Below are 19868 nucleotides of genomic sequence, written 5' to 3'. Positions count from 1 at the left end.
TTCACTGGGGGCAGAACGAGAGTTGGAGGAGTGGGCCTTTAAGGCCACTGCGGCTAATTGCCAGTTATCTGAGGATGCAACGGTAGAACAATGGCTCATTTTAGCTGATTTACCACAGCAGCACACATGACAGAATACAGGATTGTCAAGCTTTCCAGCTCCATTCAAACAGCAATAAAACAGTTTTTCCAAGGGAATCATATAAGCTCTTTTCAGTTTGTTTTTGTCTTGTTAATTACTCTTTCATTAAGTTGTACAATCCATCTTAATGTGACCTCTTGCCCTCCTGAAGCATTAGCCACTGTGTATTGTATGTGTACATAACTCAGGGCAATAATTTATTTCAAAGTGCATGTTACGCTTTCAGGGGAAATGCCAAAACCTTCTACAATGACTTCTCAACTGAACATATTTAATACCAAATAAGTCTCTCTCCCTATTGCATTCACACGCGTGCGCACACACACACACACACACACACACACACACACACACACACACACACACACACACACACACACACACACACAGACATCATGCGAATAAATGCACGCACACACACTGAGCATCTCAAAGTGGGGATAAAGATTAGTTCTGGTTAAAGAGGATGAGCGCTAACAGAAGCCTCAGCGAGACGAACATCCCAGTCCAGTCGCAGCACTACACAAACCCTTTCATTGGAGTTTTTCCACGAAAGTAGTGTGTTACATCTGTCCACAGTGGGGAAACTTCATCCCTGAGATTGTAAAGCAACACAGCGTCCCGCCAGCTCCTATTAGGTTCTTAGTGGGGAGGTTCGCAGCATTACCCAGAAGGTATCATGTCAAAAATACGCGATGCATCAACATATTTCCATCATAAGAATGGAACTTTTTCTGGCACCATCCTTTAAAATTTTTACTGTAAGGACTTTAAACTTGACACAGATTTAAATTACTCAAGCAAACTAAACTCTGTGCTCAGTATTCTAGCAGCCTCCTCCATGCAGTCTTTCAAAAATGCACCGTCAGTGAAAGGCTTGCTCTGTTTCGCTAGCTTGTAACACAGCACGTAGCTAACTTCCATTGCTGACTCTTGATGGGTTGAGTGCTTTCCATCACATCAGTGGAGCTGAGGGAGAGGAGGTGAACAGTTTGAGGTTCCCGGGAATTATCATCACTGAAAACCTGTCGAGGTCTTCACACACTGCCACCCCGGCACCCTGCCAAACTTTTCCAGAGTTATACAAGTATTCTACTGCTGCATTTGTTTATTAGGTCGACGTTGTTACTCAGGTCACATGTTGCTCAGAAGTAGCAATGCATGATATCAGCTCTTCTGTGGTGTTTCCTTCTCAGGCCCAGTGGAGCATGTGCAGCTCCTTACTCCCTTTGTGGTCATAAGGAACAAGGAGGTGAACATCACAGCAGCGGTCTTACCCAGCCACTCACGCACCGTCACCTACTTTTGGTGGCTAGGCAACAACACTGAGGTAATTCTTCCGGTACAGGGCTCATGAATACACATTTCAGCCTTGGTTTCTATCGCATACCAGTGTGTTGACTTGAATTAAGTTAACCATTGTCATTAGCCATGATGTGCTTGAGAAGTTTAATATAACTTTTGGGAACATAGACACAGTAAATAACATACAGCGTGAGCTTTGATCCAAATTAAAAATAATGCAGCAAAACTTTATGCCTAATTTAATCAACAAACCTTCTGCCTGGTCTTGACTGCATCAGGGAGGAATTAGAGGTTGTGTCCAGTTTGCTCGGTAATGATCTATGGATAACTATATAGTTTCATCCTAACTTAGTTTTCATAAAAACTGAAGGTGCTTTCAAACAGTCGGTGCCACACCACAGGTTCCTGCTTTTCATCTAATAGGTGCTCATCATACAGCTAAACAGAGCATGTTTCAGCTTAAAGAAAACAAAATGGTTAGCAACACCACATGATCAATATAGCAACTATTAAATGTTGTTTATTGTCCCAGACAGGATAAGCCTACTTTGACACTGACGCTGCTCCCACACTCTGTTTCTTTGCATTGATTTGTCTGCTGGAGTGGAGGTGTGTAATTCTCACAACTCAGGTTGCAGCAAAATCATCTCCTATTGTCTCCCTGACTGAAGTTTAAAACAGCGGGTTGAAAAAAGTTTAATTATCATAATCTCTGATGCAGCCAGTTTCCTCACAGCTGCTGCCAACCTTAGCAACACCTCCACTGGTTGTCTGAAAGCACCTAATGAGTCTACAGCCAGCTAGTAGTTCTGTGAGGCTGATGATTAACACGTCCACCACCTCAGTTTGACATGTTAGCATGCAAACTGTCAATAAACGGTTAACACAATGCAGATAGATGGGAAAGCCATTTCTGTTTCATTTTGTTTTTTGTTTTGTTTTTTTTTTTCGTCAAAAACCGAAAAGCTTCTGTTATAAATCTTGCTTTATAAAAGATGTGATTGATTCTTGTGGGAACACTGTCATTTAAATGCAATTTGGTCTTTTTCTTCATAACAAGCATAAATCAACAGCTACCAGTATGCTCATGTCTAGGTAGCTGAATTGCTAATTTAGCAATCATTAAACAATCGGAGCTAATTTGTCCATGGCCCACATTTTGATGAATTTCAGTTAAAGTATTAAAATGAAGTCCAGCAGTGAGGTTGCTTCTCTTGGTACAGCCCTTCTAATATCAGTGCAGACTGGGAGGTGGGAGCACAGGTTGACGATGTTAGTGGCCAGGTAATAAAGCAGTATTATGTGTTATTTGATGCCTTGGACTGATGGAGTGCAGTTGTGAATGAACTGCATGCATCCATGACTCTCCATCTCCATCAGATAAATGGCCGATGGCACTGTGATAATACCAGGATTGCCACAGTAATGTAAAAGAAATCAGCTGAAGACAGCATATTGGAAATGTCTGATGGCATCCTTTCACGTAAACACCATCGACGACCACTGATGCCGTGTAAGGGTTTTGAAGGGTTGTCCTAATTTATAAGGGATTTCAACTACATCCCATTGTAACTCTGTGCTGAGGGGCATGAGGGCACTCAGAAACGACTGTAGGGGTAAAGGGCTTTTTACTAAACTTCATATTATTGCTCTCAAGCAAATCACAGCTTTTGAAAATGTTTGTTGCATGAAGCACGGTGTACTGGAAACGAATGGTGCCACGTCTTTAAGTGAGTGATTTAATAGTAAGTCTCTCTTGTGCTTGCAGCCAGTGATAACGCTGGATGGGAGTATCTCTTACACCTTCCCCACTGAGGGAATGCACACCATCACAGTCCAAGTGGCTGCAGCCAACACCATATTGCAGGATACAAAGACCATAGCAGTCAAAGGTCAGTATTGATTTCTAATTGTGTCAATGACATTTATAAATCTGTTTGACTGCCAATCGTCAGTTTTTTAATACATTCACCAAATGCAGACTTTAAAAAGTCAGATGTCATTTGGAATCTGCAGCGTGTAAATTCTTCCTGAAATGAAACATCTCCTCCTTGAGTAAAATAGATCACATTACTGTTAAAACCTCTAAAGAATACATCTTCATTTGAAATGAAGTGATTCAGCAGCAAGTATCTGTAAAAGTGCAATGAGTTATTACCAGTAGATGGGCCGGCGTAAAGCTCTGGCATTTTCTAATTATCTACAAGTGCATCTGGTACATTTAGCTAAAGGGAAGTGCAGGTGATATGAAAAACCCTCTTCTTTTCATCAAGTGTTAACTACCTGAAACTCAACTTGAGCAAAATGACAGTTGGCACTGCTCACTGAGAATAATGCCCCCGGATCCGAGTGAATTAATGGCTGATTCTCTCCTGACTCTCCTCGACAGAGTTCTTCAAATCGCTACTTTTATCTTTCTCCCCTAATCTGGACGAGTTCAACCCTGACATACCCGAATGGAGACAGGATGTGGGGAGAGTAATTAAGAAGGCTCTGCTCCAAGTGAGTGATTTTCATTTTCTTTGTCCTTCCTGCTCTCTTCCTTCCATCCTTTTATCCATCTTCAGCTCCTTTACTTTCCTGATATTTCACAATTATTTCCTGTACTCCTATTACCTTTGCGGCCCAGTACTCTGGGCTCATCGGTGCGGCAAGTGAACACCCTCAGTCCATCCTGTGATGGATTCATGAGCCTTCATTCCTTATTATTTAAAGTCACCGATAAAACTCTCTCGGCACCTCAAGCACAAGGTCTTGTAAAGGACCTACGAGTGACAATAGCAGCCACTGTGTCTGACGCACATGTCTGTGTGTGTGCGATAGCCTGCTTGAATGTAGGTGGGGTGCAAGTGCTCTCAGTGTGTGTGGGAAGCTTAGCCATCATTAAGTGCCACTCAGCTCCCCATTCACAGCTCATGAATAACACGCTGCATTCGGTTGCGCTGTGCGCTCAGCCATCTTACCAACATACCGAGTGTTCGAGCTGCGTGCGGGTGCTGTTGAGGAATATTTTAAATGGGAGAAGATTTCATGAATAACCCAGGTAACCCAGGCTTAGGCCCATGCTTTAGAGCCTATTGATTTCCCTTTTCCTGGACTGTAATGTAAATCAAAGTTGAATAATTTGCTAATGAAATGAGACTTTTGTGAGAGACTTTATTCCTCAAGAACAGAAGGAACCAGTTTCTGCAAAATTATTTAGACCGAATCAGTTTAAGCAACCACACTAGTTTTGCGACTCACTCCATGGAGGGTGTAGATTTCACTCTTAAATTTAATCTACAGGGTGATTGATGCAGGAACCACAGTCTCTTGTAGAGTGGGCTGGGCTCAAATCTACTTTAAAAGCCTTTATTCCAGTAATCCATGAATATGTTTGGGAAATGAAAAAAGGAACAAAATTATAAATATTAGTATTTCTAGACTATGGTCTCTATCAGAGTTTGGTGATATGGCCTCAGAATGCCTCTGACATGAACTGGAGTAGAAAGGAGAAGAAACAGGACTAAAGTAACTGTGCATTTACTTTGCACTCTACCGAGTTCAGGACAAAATGTTCCACTTATACAGTAACTAGATGGCTCTAGTCAGTGTATGTCATTTGTAAATTTAGTAAAAAAAATACCTTCTGCAATCACAAATCTGAAAAAAGAAGCCTGCCCTCAGCTAAATGATAATGTAGCTGCAGCAAGTTGTCTGGAACTGCTGAGCGCTCCATGAACCACGTGACTTCATGGCGGCGAGGTCAAAAGAATGTCCCGACTCTGACATGAAACAGCGCGGCTTTAGCGGGGAGATGATGATAAAGATTGCAGACAGATGCGGAGATGAGCCATGTGCCAGATCAGGTAGCCAAGCCCAGGAGACACAGAGACAGACGAGGGGGGAGGAGACGCAGAGGAAGCAGGGAGAACACAGAGAAACACACAGGAAAACAGCTGAGAAGTGACAGAAAAAAAAGGCATCGATTTTGGTATTGTGACAATTTGCTTGAACTATAAATGGTACTGGTGATAGACTTTTGACAAATGTTCATCATCGTAATATGCATATAATGACTAAATGGGTAAAGACAAGTATTAGAACAAGTAGACCAGTCTGGTTGGTTCAGAAAATGCCATCACTTGACTGTAATGCAACCTTTAAAACCAGGAAAAGACAACGCTTACTCAGGGCATATCAGGATGTGATGAAATCCAAACTCAAAGACAATATACAGTTTAGTTTCATTTCACACTGTCAGTGAAATTGCTCAGTCCTAGCCCCTGTTCTATTTTCTAAAATGTTAAATTCAAAACTGCAAAAAGTATATTGTTCAGGAAAGGCAATTGTTATTCATGGTGTTTAGAGCTTTCAGAAAGTTCAACACAGTGTGAGCGAGCACAGGCTAGAGCAGGTTTGATATCGCCCAAAGCAAAGTAAGAAGTATGGTCTGCTAGAGGACACAAGGTGGAGTACCTATCCATAATCTTCTGGCAGTTATTTGCCAACAAAATAGCATCATACAAATCTACCATATGTCTGGAGAGTATGACATTTGGAAATTCACGTTTCCCTTATGTGGTGCATTGTAGTACATGGTGCAATTAAACGTGTGGTTTCACATTATCAAGTGTGTCATCTGTGTCCATATATGTGTTGAAAGAGTCACTGATTGCTGTAATTTCCCCTCCTGTTCTCACTGGCTGAGTGCCTCTTTTACGAACACACTGACTGTAGCTCTGTTGACTCTCACTGGCCACATGTGCCATCACATTAACTGGCAAAAGTCCAAACTGTTAGAAAACAGCACAGCTCTGCAGCAAAAACAAGTGTGTCAATTCTACAAACAGAATTATAGAACAACTATGAAAACAAATTAGTGTAAAAAATATACATTTATTTATGAAGAAAAAATACAAATTGTAATGTAATGAAACTTTATTTAACTTTATCTAATCTAAACCCTGATGATACAAATTACTAAAATCCTTTATGAAATCATGAATAAACCAGCACGTGTCAAGTCATAGAGTCCATATAAGGACATGCCATGATGAAGGGCATCAGAACAGACAAAATGTGCAAGAAAACAATGTATCTGTAGCATCACATTGTCACATAATAAATGTCTGAAACATTGACTTGAGTGGTGAAATATTTGGGACTGTCTGTAATTAGGACTCAGTCACCACCTTCTGCTATATGTCCGGACCCTCAGGTCTGAGTCAACACAGTCAGATGTTTTTGTTTTACATTAATATATTTACATCTGTCCTCCAGTGCTGTTGATATATTAATGTAAATTTCTTCTCTGTTTTATCCAAATTCTCAAGAATTGGTTCAGCGTAATACACGATTATGCTTCATGTCCACGTTGTGCACCCGGGCCTGTGCTCATGCATGAACAGCCGTACCGTGCTGAAGCACACGTCCTCCAACCGTTCCAAGGCCAATAAAGTGTACGGCGCGCTCACACTAGTCAAACGAACTGGACTGGGGGTGTCAAACGCGCTTGGGCATGGATTGCGTAGTGTGGCTTTGCCCTTATTCAAATCAGGTCAATATCTTCAAATGTAAGAGTGTTTTTTTTAACACCGAGTCTCCCCTTTGTGTTCACCCATACAGTCTTTCCTTGCTGAGCAGCAGTGTAGTGACGGTAGCACAAAGAGCTTCAGATACAATTTGGAATCTATTTTTAAACAGAACAAGGTTGTCCCCATCACTTACACTGGAACGGATTCAAGAACATATCTTTTCAGGACCAGCATCAAACGGAGGAATGATTACAGCAAACCAAACCTGTTCATATAGGAACCTGACTATTGTTCCAGGACAGATTTGAACATTTGTTTAATTGCATAAGCCAACACAAAGCAGATCATTAGTTACTAATTATTACATCCTGTAGAAGAGAACTAGTAACAAGCCATGGGTCACTTTAAATTTGGCCGCAGGGCCACAATCTGAGTATAATAAAACATACAAAAGCTGCCTTGTTCAACTACTTTACTCCTCCATCATATGACCACCTGCACTTGACCGCTCTATGTTCATGGCTCTGACATCAAACTCTGCTATTGCTAAACTATTGTTTGCAATAATCAGAAATTAGAATTGTGATTTGATTCAACATGATAGAAAAGAAAAATCTTGATTCTGGTCCGAATCGTTTTTTATCCCACATACCTTTATTGATCATTTCTGAATGAGGACGCCTCATATATTAATGAGAAACCCCAGTGTACTTATATTTTGCTCAGGTTGCGTGAGCAGGTACATGCAAGAGTCTCACTCCTGCTATGATCCACATTAGACAGTTCTACCAGTGGTCAAAGAACTTGGATTACAAAGAGCATCCTCTCAGAGCCTCCCTTGAAGTGAAGTATCAAAATGGAACAGAGGGTGAAGTGGTTACAGCTTCTGAGATGCATTTGTTTTATTGTTTATCACATTACACTTGTGGATTGTGCCTGCTGTGTTACTTGTTTGTCTTCATCTTTCCACATTATGCTGCAAGAGAAATCATCCACTTCCCATCTGAAAGGGCTGTGGATGTGTTTATGGGGCTGGAGCCGACAAAAAGTTCATTTCCAGACAAACTTATTGTGCAAGTGGAGACAGGGAGGGCTATTGCTTTGTTTTGTTATGGTTGAGAAGTCTTGCTTGAGACAGAGGCCAGTCCAAAACCAATGGCTTTCCACCATAGTAAACAACTCCCCAGCAATAAAACAGGAGATGAGAGAGAGGACCACTTGCAATTAAAGTCAAGGTCCATTTAACTGAGGTGCCGTGCTGTATAGCTCCGTTGCTGAATTTCCAAGTCATGCCTTGCACTCTTCACCTAGGCTCACATCTGTTTCATTGCCTCCTCTGGTCTTGGACACTCAGTAGAGGAGGTTATTTCATTTCACTCACTCTATCCCCCCCCCCCCACCACCAAAGTTTTCCTTGAAGGTTAATGCAGGCTATCAAACTATCATCTCCTTATTACTTCCCCAAAGGCACCACAGTGTCTTCTCATCCAATGGTTGCAAGGCAAATCATGCACAGTAATGTGGTATTTTCATCTTTTCACTCTGTTTCAATTCAGCAATTATAGTGTTGATAATTAACGTAGTCTCAAATGACTAGAATGCATATTGGGTTTGAGAGATTTCCCTCACATGAAACTCAATCTGAATTTATGAAGTTATGTTACGTCATGTACATGAGGTAACTTCACTACCACAGTAAGTGAAAACGCTCACCATCAACTTTTGGTTTCCCACTGGACACGAACAGTGGTATACTTGACCTCCTGCATTCATCTTCTCCTCACTTCCTTCTTTGCTGCTATAATGATTACTGCAGCCACTAGAGGTTGCTGCCTAACAATAAATGTCGTGGTCATCAGTGTGCATCCACGGCCTTAACTGTCGCCGTGTGTCCCACACCGTTGGCATTAGTCGGCCCTTGTCGGCAGCTTTTTGGCTGATCGTGCATGCAGTAGCGACAGGGAAGCACTTTGGTGAGAGAAATCCCTCTAATCGGCTATTCATGGGCTGTGAAGCCAATCTGTGCACAAGCAGAGAACCAGAAAAAGAAAAGGAATGCCTCTGTTGCTGTGTTATCCATGATTTCAGCCATTTAGCTCAGTTTCTCTGTACTTTTCACCCTGTCTCTTCACCCGTGCCATCAACTTTTTATCAGACATAGTCTCTTACAAATAGATTTGTAACTGAATGGTGGGAAAATGTGTTGTTTGTGTATCCACAGTCCTAAGTCTCCTGGTTTCCTTTTTTAAATAACTGACAAGGACTACCACCACCTGCTGGAACGGAGTTTATTTTTTTATTTTTTGTTTTGTTTTTTTTTCACACAGGGGCAGAACATGCAAGCTAGTTGGCCCTCGAGTGTTGTATTTGCAGTGTTTTCAAGTGCAGCTTTTTGACTGAGACAAACATGTGAGACAACACAACACGAGGGAGGGTCCTGCCCTCGAGACGTGGCTGAGGCAAAACCCTTCTGTGCAGACTTTGCATGTTCTCCCCATGTTTGCTCTCCAGGTACTCCAGCTTCCTCTCATAGTCAAACTACATGGGGGCTAGGTTAATGGGTCAATCGGTTATTGTCCGTAGGTATGAATGTTGTCACTGTATGCAGTGCACGTTACTTTTAAAAAGTAATTAGTTATAGTTACTGGTTACTGCATTAGTAACTGAATCACTATTGAGTTACTTTTTTTTCTTCCCCCTTTAGAGCTCGGCATTCATTTTAGCACACTCCATCCATGTATTTAGAAAATGTCTTTCTGCATGGCGGACAGGCACCTGCTCTCCCCGGTTATTTGCCAATGAGTCACTCACTGCATTCAGTTCAGTCTGTGTCACAAGTTTTTGTGAAGCTGGAGCAGAAGAATCCAGCTGTAGCTGCTCGGACAGTCAGTCTCGTTGGTTTGTGACCAGATACCTTAAAAATGATTACCATTCCCATCAGCCACAGGTATTCTTTGTGTATGCTAATATGCAAATGACAGCATGCAAACATGCTGAACTGAGATGATGACCATTGTAAGAGTTATACATAACATAAAACACTGTTATTTACCCATGTCGGCATGGAGATGCTAACATTTAGCTCAATGACTGTAGATGAATTAAGCATTAACACTGGATTTTTTTTTTTTTAGATGAGGGGGTGCTGTACATGTATATACATCATACAGAATTCCCCAAAAAGTGTTTATCAGTCTCAAATTTAAACTAGAATACATTAAAGTAAAACTGCATGCATGCAATAATACAGTATGTATGGTATCTGTACAGGTGCAACAGCTTTCAGGCATGTGATATTACTCCTGAGTAGCTCTAGAGCTTTCCATCTTCAAAAAGTGCTTCTTCAAATAAACTGCTACATTATTGCACTATGGAATCTTTGCGTGAAACCAAATTTGGTGAGGCCTCCCTGCAGCATGTAACCTCATCTTCATCTGTGAGTGTCTCACCTGTCTTTCTGCTTGCCATTCTCATCTGTTTTGTTTTTTTTTGTAACCAGCAGTACATTTGCAAAGCATCAAAAGAGAATACTCCGAAGCAGCCAGCCAGCTTTTTGAACTAATGACTGATTGCAATGCGAACAAACATGTTAAAAGCATATTGATTTTTTTGTTCAGGGGCTATTGCCTCCTCTGTTATCCTATTCATTTTATCTCTCTCTCGGCTGCCCCTTCTCTCAATGCAAGTCATGTCCATGGTTATCATTTGTCCACTACTGTGGTACTCAAATAGTGATTTCTGTGCTTGATAATTGATGTGCTTTGGCTAAACCCACTCCATTGTCTGCCCAGGCCACTGAAAAAAAAAAAAAAAAAAACATAAAAACATCACAGGCTATGAAATGAAGAGTGATCACCAGCCAGGCACTGCCTCTCCTGCTTGTACATATTAACTGGTTAAGAGTGAAGGTCTAAATAATGTTATCCTGCAAACAAAAACAGGGACATTTGTTTGATCTAACCTTTTGTTTGTTTCCAATAAACTAGGTCTACGCTAAAAGGCAGTCTGGACATTAACATAAAGTTATTGTGACCTTTGCATACATCCCTGTCCTTTGAGAACCATGTGTCTCTGAAATGTATTCATAAGCGAAGAAAAAACAGTTTGTGATTGTACTGGACCCAAAGCCAAAACGGCTGAGCTGACAAAGATTTTTCCAACCCAAAATGGATGCACAAAGTACCCTGCAGCTGGACTTTGGCTGTGCTTTCATATATCTATCGGGTCCCATGACATGGCAGCACCACCAGATGCTCAGCAGCTTGGTTCTACATTGTATTCACGGAGGTTAAACTGCAGGCACCGGCCAAACATAAGTTTTGATCATCCAGAACTAGGAAGGGAAGTTTGGTTTATTATCAGAGTTGCATAACACGGCAATCATCCAGGAGATGTTCCTTAAGAATGTTTCCTATTACTGGCATGTGGACTTGGAGTTGATACAGCTGAATTGCTACATTAGTGGATTCAAGAAGTGAAATATAGCAGATCTCCTCCAAACCATAAAAACAACTGAAAATGACACAATCTCTCTCTAACTACGACTGAATCTTTGAAACATCTTAAACAAATGCCATATTTCAACTTTTTTTTTTTTTTCAAAAATGATCTTGCTATATTTTCCAAGTCTGTTTAAAATTCACCACACACCAGAAAATATTCCCTTCTCCGTTAGAAAAATGAAAAGTAAGACTGCACATAGTGAGACACGCACAACATGAAAGCTTCAAAACCTTTAGTGAAAAAATCTCTACTCAAGATGCTCACCAACATCTCAATTGCTGCTTCTTCAGCTTAAGTGCTGAGTGTATACAACTACTTAGCCCCCAGCAGGGACTCACAGGCAGGCAATTATATCTTAACTGAGAGTTTGAGTACATAATTAAGATCCCTCTGGAGATTAAAAAGTAACCTTTCACGGAACATTATATTGACTCCTGCTATTTTTAACACATAGAGTATATATGTAGCATTTGCATTTTAATGTAAAGCACACTGAGTTTAGTTTGTCTTGCTTTGCCTTACCATGATACATGTTTGGTAACAGATGTTATTCAATACGTAAGAAAGTTCACAACTAACTACTCTTGTGTCATGGTGGGGAAGTGACAACAACAACCACACACATTAAAGTGAAGCCTAAGAGCTAGTTCAGTTAACTTTAATACACCCGCATGTCATACTCATCTCACTGCCACATATTTGCCCACAACAGTGTATTCCGGTACACGTTCCTGGAGCAGGGAAGTCATTATCATCACTCCTGTGGTGAGCTCAGGCTTCCAACACATCCTCATACCTGAATGACTTAGTAAAGACTACGTGACCGTCCATCACAACTTTCTACATATTTGGACTTTTTTGCTCTTCATACTACTTCACCTGACGTCCTCCTTTGCTTCATTGATGCAAATTACTATAGCCCCTGGCGGCCGCTGTCTAACCTACAGTATATGTATAGTTGTAATCAGATGCTTTCATAGTCGACCTATATGCTTGTCTGTCTGGTGCTTATGTGTGAGGAGTGACCAGGCTCTGACCTTGTCGCTCCACAACTAAAGGACATACTGTTCTTTACGTTATATTTTTAAAATCATCCATTCCCTGACAGTTGGCTGATTGAATTGTTGTGTTTGCATGATTTCAGAAAACACAACATGTTTTTCACTGTTGAAAAAAATAATCACTGTCGCAGTGTGATAGCTAATAAATCTTATTTCTGCGTTATCACAGGTGTCGGACTTCCCGGAGGAGCAGCTCTTGGTAGCCGTGTTCCCAGGTGTTCCAACAGCTGCTGAGCTCTTTCTGTTACCTCACAAGAACCAATCAGAGGGCAAGAAAAAGAGTGAGGAGGAGCTAGTGCAGGTGTGGCCGACTTTTTTGCAGGATTTCATATGTCGTTGTTGTTGTTGGAAGCCTATCAAATAGATTCCTTGATACTAAACAAATGTTTAATGCAACTGCTCTTCAAGTATAAAACACAGTGTTGTATGTGGTCAACAGGTATCGGATAAAATTGTCAGCGCGCTGAACCAAAATTTGGTGGAGTTTGAGCTCAAGCCTGGTGTGAGGGTGATCGTGTACAACACACAGCTAACACTAGGTAAGAAACATTTGCTCCCACTGCTTTCAGTATTGTCATTAAGTTATCAACCGTAACATTAACTTGTAATTTAATAATACCCTAGCATTCTCTACTTTTCATTTTGAAGTGGCAAGAAAAAGAACTGTAATAACCATGTTTTGACACCAAGATCTTTTCTTTGGTCCACCAATTAAAATTCCTGTCAGTCTGCCTCCATCCCAGGCAGGAGAGCACAGGGGAGTATGGATGGGGTGTGATTTTAAGTGGCGCTCCTTGAGATGAGGGATCTTTTATGCCCACCATCAAAAGCTGAACATCTGTTCTATTTCTTTTATGGCCATCCAACCACAAAATTACTGTTACACTGAGTATAATTATGTTGATTATTTAGTCCTTGAGAAAGAGCACTGTACGATTTAAGGGCAGAAGCAGAAATCAGAAAAGCTTGAAGAGTCAACGGCACTGTTTAGTTCTTAGCTGCTGGAAAAGGGAAGGCTGGCTGACATATGAGAAATTCTAAATACACCCCTGCCAAAAACTAAATTGCTATTATAAGTATCAAATCAATTCTGGATTCATGGAGGTACAGTGATTGTAAATAAAAAAAAAGCCTGGAGTGGAAAACTCCAGTGTGCTGATTGCATGGCTGGTTTCATTAGGCACACGGCCTCAGGAGACACACAGCCACGAGTTGTCTGTAGCTCAAAGTGCCAGGTATTAACAGCCTGGCATGTGCTGCTCTGTGACGTTCTGTGGTGTGCTGCACTCTAATGACATCGGAGGTATACCCCGCTGGATCCCTCTTCATATTTCACCTCCCAAGAAAAGGTCTAAAAAGCCTTCAAGCTGCTTGAGAAAGGTCAACAGCATACGCGTCACCGACTATGAGCTGAAAGGTTTCGGGAGCTGCACAATAACATTGGCAACTGCAATCTGATTTCCCTGCAATGACAGCCATGAATGCATGCTTCAAAATAATTAGACACATTTTAGGTGATCTTATGAGCAAAACCGCATACGAGACAATAATCATAATACCTACTTTGTTTGTTTGGGTTCTTGTGTGAAATGTAAGTGCATTTAACCATTTCAAATCCTCCTCAAATGTATGAATGACCTACTTCTGTCACCTTCTTTGCCCAGATATAGAAACAGCAATTTCACGCTACCACTCATAATCAACATTGAAATTAATTTACTGGCCAATAAGCATGGTTTCAGAGGCAGAGTTGTTGATGTGAATGTTCAGACAGGAAAATGGTGGATTTTAATTTGTGTGTTAAATGGAGTTGCATTTATATAGCACTTTTCCAATCTGCTGACAGCTCAAAGCGATTTTTACAACACTTGTCAAATTCACGCATTCACACACATATTCATACACTGTCAGTCAAAATGTGAGTTTCATTTAGAAAGCCAAGTCCCAAATCACATCCCCCTCAGGATAATTTATAATCTGTACAATGTGTGCCATAACTTGTCCTTAGACCATTACTTCAAGGAAGGAGAAACAAACTTTTACATGTAGACTTCAAGACATACATGGTACATAATTCATAAAAGGCCCCAAGGTGGTGACAATACTTAAAGAGAGGTTCCTGGGCTGCAGTGGTCCAGCAGAGAGGAGTTGGAGTGAGAATACAGGAGAAGAAAGAGAAGCTATTGCGAGTGAAGGAAAGCGAGAGTAGAGAGTGAGATGCACACAGCTTGCAGCTTGAGGGAACCAGAACAAACAACAGCTCTCTGTTTGACGGCAGCTGTTTTAAGTGTACAGAGCTTTAAAAATTACTGTACACTGCCTGCTCAGCACCAGACAGAAGACAGACACAGTCGGAGACTAGCTTGTGGACAAAGTGTAGCATTTAGCAGCTAAAGAGGAAGATATTTCCCAAAATCATTGGTGGAGACCAAAAACAGAGCTAAAAGACTAACAATGTGGGACAAACATGACTCCAATCTGTTTACTATCAAGTTCACCACATCAGTGTAAAAGGTGATAACGTTTCAGTGTTGTGTTTACAGCTTGTTAATGCTACACTGTCAGTACACCGGTCAGGCAGGATTGGTTATTAGCCATTTGACTGATGACTAATAGTATTAAAGTGATAAAAATCAGAATTTCTTGCAACATTTGTGTGTCACAGCAGCCAAAGGACAGTTCAGTTGAACAATAAACAATAATAATGGTAAAGAAATAGATTTTTTGTATACTGTATCTTGTATATACATAGTATGTACACAAATAAACAGTGTGACTCTAAACAGTGTACCAATATATTGTTATTAAATAAATTATAAATATGGGTATGAAAATTTCCCATTTACAAACCAAAAACAATGTGATATATAATACAGGAATACAATATAAAATCCAGTTCAGAGTTCCATCCTCAGGGTGATTCCTGCAAGGAGTCAGGGACCAAATTGCCAAATAGTCTCAAAGTGATATTCGCTTTAAAATGTGCATAGCTATCAAAACATTATTTCAATAAACAAATATCTATATTCAAACTACAGACATGTGACTTAAGTCATTTGGTCTGAGTCTCAAGCAAGTCCCGGGTCATGTTTTCAAGGGCAAGTCAAGTCAAGTAACAGGTTATGTCAAGTCCAGTCCTTAGTTGAGGCAAATCAAGTCAAAAGTTAAGTCACTTTTAAATAATAATACCACTGGCCAATGTATCCAACCTGAATTTGTGTTACAGTTAATGATATTGTTACCACTGTCTTATATCAGCTAATTTCAGCCAGCTACAGCCTCTGAGAGACAGTTGTGTCGGTGGGTCTCAGCACCAGCCACCAGCAAGTTTTAAGAGAACAGATTGTCATAACAGGCTAACTTTAGCTAGCTTAGGAGTTGTGAAAGAACAGATTGTATCTGGCTAACCTTAGCTAACATCTGTCTTCAGCCCCTCACAGAACATAGAAACCTCACAATCCAAATGTGTCTTCAAATGACAAAGTATGAAGCTGTAATCTGGCTGTCAGACATCTTTGATGAGCAGGTCTCACATTCAGCACTTCACTTTTTTCCTTCACTTGAAATGAAATGTTTCAGTCTGAAAGTGATTCTCAGCACAGTGTGAGTGGCTGGCTGACATGATCTGTTATACTTTGTGTGCGTGTCGTCTAGAGTGTGGGGGTTTTAGAAAAAAAGCCAGGTAGCGAAGAGCTTGATTGACAGGGTAGTCATACAATCATGACAACAAAGAGTTTTTAACTTCTAAGTCAAGTTGCAAGTCATCACAAGAAGTCACAATGACTGGGGTCCACATCTTTGTAAAAATTAGAAATACAGCAACTAAAACTAGACAAAGTAGTGCAGTGACACTCGGCATCAAGCAAGCATTTGTCGTGTGTGTGTGTGTGTGTGTGTGTGTGAGTGAGACGGAGAGAGCGAGAGAGAGAGAGAGATGGAGTGGGGCAAGATGGTGGACGTGGACATATGCGTCATGCCGGGGCTGTTCAGCAGAGGTGACCGAGAGACTGGAACAAGATGTTCCTTTAAAATCTCAGGATGGCATCGACAGAGTAGAACCCTGTTTTCTGAGTTAGGTGAACGCGCTGCCTTGACACAGGTGTCTCAGAGAACAATGGCATGGAGGCACAGTAAACTTCAAGCGATTCGCTCATCAGAGTGTGTGCTTGGATGTGTGTAGGCGTGTGTACATGCGGGTTAGTAGAGAGGAGACATGGAGAGGGATAAAAGTTAGACGAGCTGTTGCTCTGAGCGCAGCACCGAGATAACGACTGTGGGGAGACACACCACTCGCTTTTCTGTCACTCAGAGGATGTTGGACAAACTCAGGCATGATCACCTTCCCCTGGATTTTGATGATTTCCTTGATAGAAATGCAGAGTGATGTGAATTAAAATAGCCATGAACCACATCGGTAGGAACCAAACAACCAAGATATTTCTCGGTGATATGACTATAATTAATGTTTCATCATTTTTAAAATGCCTGTTCCCTGAATGGAGTTCAGATCGATAAGAGCTCTGCTGTGCTGTGCTGTGCTGTGCTGTGCTGTGCTGAGACGTATTTCAAAAGCTTACCAGGTAGTCTGACCTTCTGGCTCACTTCCCGACCCACAGCAGCTCCTTATTTGTAAGGCCTTGGTACATTTCTAATGGGATAGCTTGTGGATGTCCACAAATGGCCACCATAAGTGATTATTATCCTGTCCTCCATTGTTGATCATGAATGTCCGGACATCAGCGAAGTTGACGTTGCTTTCGCTTTGCAAAAATTCTGTGTGAGTTCAGTATATTCAACACACGAACAACGTGACGCAGTCTTCATGCGATTTGAGACACCTGGAGTATATATCATGTCTTGTCGCTGACTTTGTGTGTAATCACACAAATAACTTGAGATATGTTTGGTCTGAACACAGCACAAGTGGCCTGACAGCGGCTTTTCTTGGCTTCGACTCGGGTGAAGAAAGGGATCAGCAGGGGTCTGTTTCTCTCTGAGGATATTTCTTTGCTTTAGCTGTTACTGATCCTGCGTTCAGTTGAAGACTGTGGCCAAAGTGAAAATACAATCCAAATGATCCTGGTTGCTCCCTTTTAATAACTGCTGTACATGAGAAAGCCACAGGTTCCGCCTGCAACGCGCTACAATGGAAAAGCAACATAATGCGGCTGCAGTTCTAAACTCTCTGACTCATAAGAGCTCTGCACAAGTATGGTGCATTCAGGTGAGAGGATGAGAATTTTAGATCTCACAACAAGGTGGGATTTGCTGTACCACTGGCATACTTTTCTTTGTTTGAAGGCTTTGCTGGTGTCTGGAGGCTGCATGTTAGGCTTTTAGTTGGACATGCAGGCCTCTCTATTTTTAGGACCATGTGGTGAGGTCCTAACAACTCCAAAGTGGCCAGATAAGAAAATATTTTTTTTTGTTTTTACTTAGAGAAACCGTTTAACTTTACCAACTCTCACTGAATCATCGCCTGTTAATATTTGTGGTTGCAAATGCAATATTAGAAGCATGGCTAGTGTAAGCAGAATGGCTACTATCCAAAGCAAAAAAAAAATAATATCTATATCTCAGTGCTATGAAAAGTAAAACACTTGGTTGCACTGATAAGTGAGGAAGTTGTTTTACTTACTGCTGTTTATGAACCATCTTGTGTCCCGGTAATGAGCACAAACACATACTAACGGGGGAACAGACTTCACACAACACCAGCCGTCCCCATTGACTAAATGTAAATGTATGCTTTTTCCTCAGTTTCTATGACTCTCCTTCTTTTAAAAGTTATTTTATTTAAATTGTTGTGTTTATTCCAGTGTTTGCTGGCACTTCAATGCCTATTGCCTGTTGCGTTTGCGCATTTGCAGAAGTGTATCTTTGTGCCGTTATTTAAAAAATCCAGCCCAATGGTAGTCTGAATAGCACAGTGAGGTTTGTAGGGAACTGATCTATACGCAGATGGTGTCATTTTTCTAAAACCATCACACTGTGCAATCAGTATTTCATTAGGGATAGTTCACAGTAACTCTCATCAGCGTGTCAATGTACTACATGTGTTGGTGTCCTCTCTCCACACAGCACCCTTGGTGGACTCTAACCCCAGACACAGCAGCTCAGCCATGCTAATGCTCTTATCAGTGGTGTTCCTGGGCCTGGCAGTGTTCCTCATCTACAAATTCAAGAGGTACGCATCTCTGTAATACTTCCACCTGCTGCACATAGAGCATGATCATATAGAACCCTAGTATATATCCATTACCATTATCCATTACCCATTATTGATGATACCTGATTGGCGCAGTCTCGACAAATCCATCACCGTCAAGTTTGGGAATCTCATTTGACAAGTCTCCCTGGAGGTTGTAAATCCTTCTAGCGTGTTACGGATGCATGAGGCCCATGCAGCAATCAGCCATAAAATGCAGAGAAAATGACCATTAAATGGTTTAATATGCAGTTGCTGTGCCTCGGCTGTTATTTGCTGAATAAATTATTCATACTCAAAATGATTCTCTTGAAAAGTTGGAGGGAAATGGAAAAGCTGTCATTAATTATGGATATGAATTTTTTCCCATTAGTCTAAAGAGGATGCATTTTTCACAAAATCTCACAGTTGACAAAACAGAGCAATTAATAACCAAAATGAATAGTAATTGCAAATAAATTGGATAGTGACTAAATAAAGATGTATATTGTGTTATGAATGCAGATGGAAAAAAGATAGCAGTGTTAGTGTAATTTGCCTATAAATTACTTACTGAGGTGTAATTATAGTCACAAGGACTTTGAAAGTTGGCATACCCATAGCACTAGGAAACGGAACTGACAGAACTACTTTCTTTGAGGTGAGTTATATGTGGGTGGAGATGAAGTTTGTCTTTGCAGAGATACTTCCTTCAGAGTTATGAATGACTTATTAGCTTTCACTCTAATAGAAACAGGAACTTTTCCGCTAAAAGTCGTCACCACAAGTTTTCTAACATCGTTCTGAGGATCACTTGTCAAACTCTTCTTTTTGCAAATCACTAGAAAAATACCTTGGATCAACATATACGCCGAGGTGAACCAGGAGAAGGAGCAGGAGATGATTGGCTCGGTGGGCCAGGGTGACAGCACACCTAAAATCACTCTGAGCGAGTTCTCCACATCCAAAGAACTCATGGAGAAGGAACTGGATGCCAGGGTCAAACGTAAGTGAAGCCTTTTCATAATAACATTAAATGATGTATGTTTAAATATGAATGGTTATTTGTTGACAGACGTTCCCTCAAAATGTATTTTGATAAGGTTGTTTTGTTTTGCAGATGGTTTTGAAGTAACATGATAAAAGATGCAATAA

At 41.0% G+C, this 19868-nt stretch overlaps 1 protein-coding gene across 1 annotated transcript in view; it reads left to right on the top strand.

The window, feature by feature from the left end:
* Positions 1 to 19868, top strand: part of sorcs3 (sortilin related VPS10 domain containing receptor 3) — a 238433-nt gene that overhangs the window by 212568 nt on the left and 5997 nt on the right. The window contains exons 20-26 of the mRNA XM_037115465.1: positions 1338 to 1471; positions 3215 to 3338; positions 3836 to 3948; positions 12696 to 12827; positions 12966 to 13065; positions 18608 to 18713; positions 19559 to 19719. Of these exons, the coding sequence (XP_036971360.1) occupies positions 1338 to 1471; positions 3215 to 3338; positions 3836 to 3948; positions 12696 to 12827; positions 12966 to 13065; positions 18608 to 18713; positions 19559 to 19719 (870 nt within the window). The remainder of the gene's footprint in view (positions 1 to 1337; positions 1472 to 3214; positions 3339 to 3835; positions 3949 to 12695; positions 12828 to 12965; positions 13066 to 18607; positions 18714 to 19558; positions 19720 to 19868) is intronic.

This window comes from Acanthopagrus latus, chromosome 1, assembly GCF_904848185.1.
Source record: "Acanthopagrus latus isolate v.2019 chromosome 1, fAcaLat1.1, whole genome shotgun sequence".
Classification (NCBI taxonomy): domain Eukaryota; kingdom Metazoa; phylum Chordata; class Actinopteri; order Spariformes; family Sparidae; genus Acanthopagrus; species Acanthopagrus latus.
Note: the sequence above shows the minus strand (reverse complement) of the source record. Positions and strands in the feature narration are given on the sequence as shown.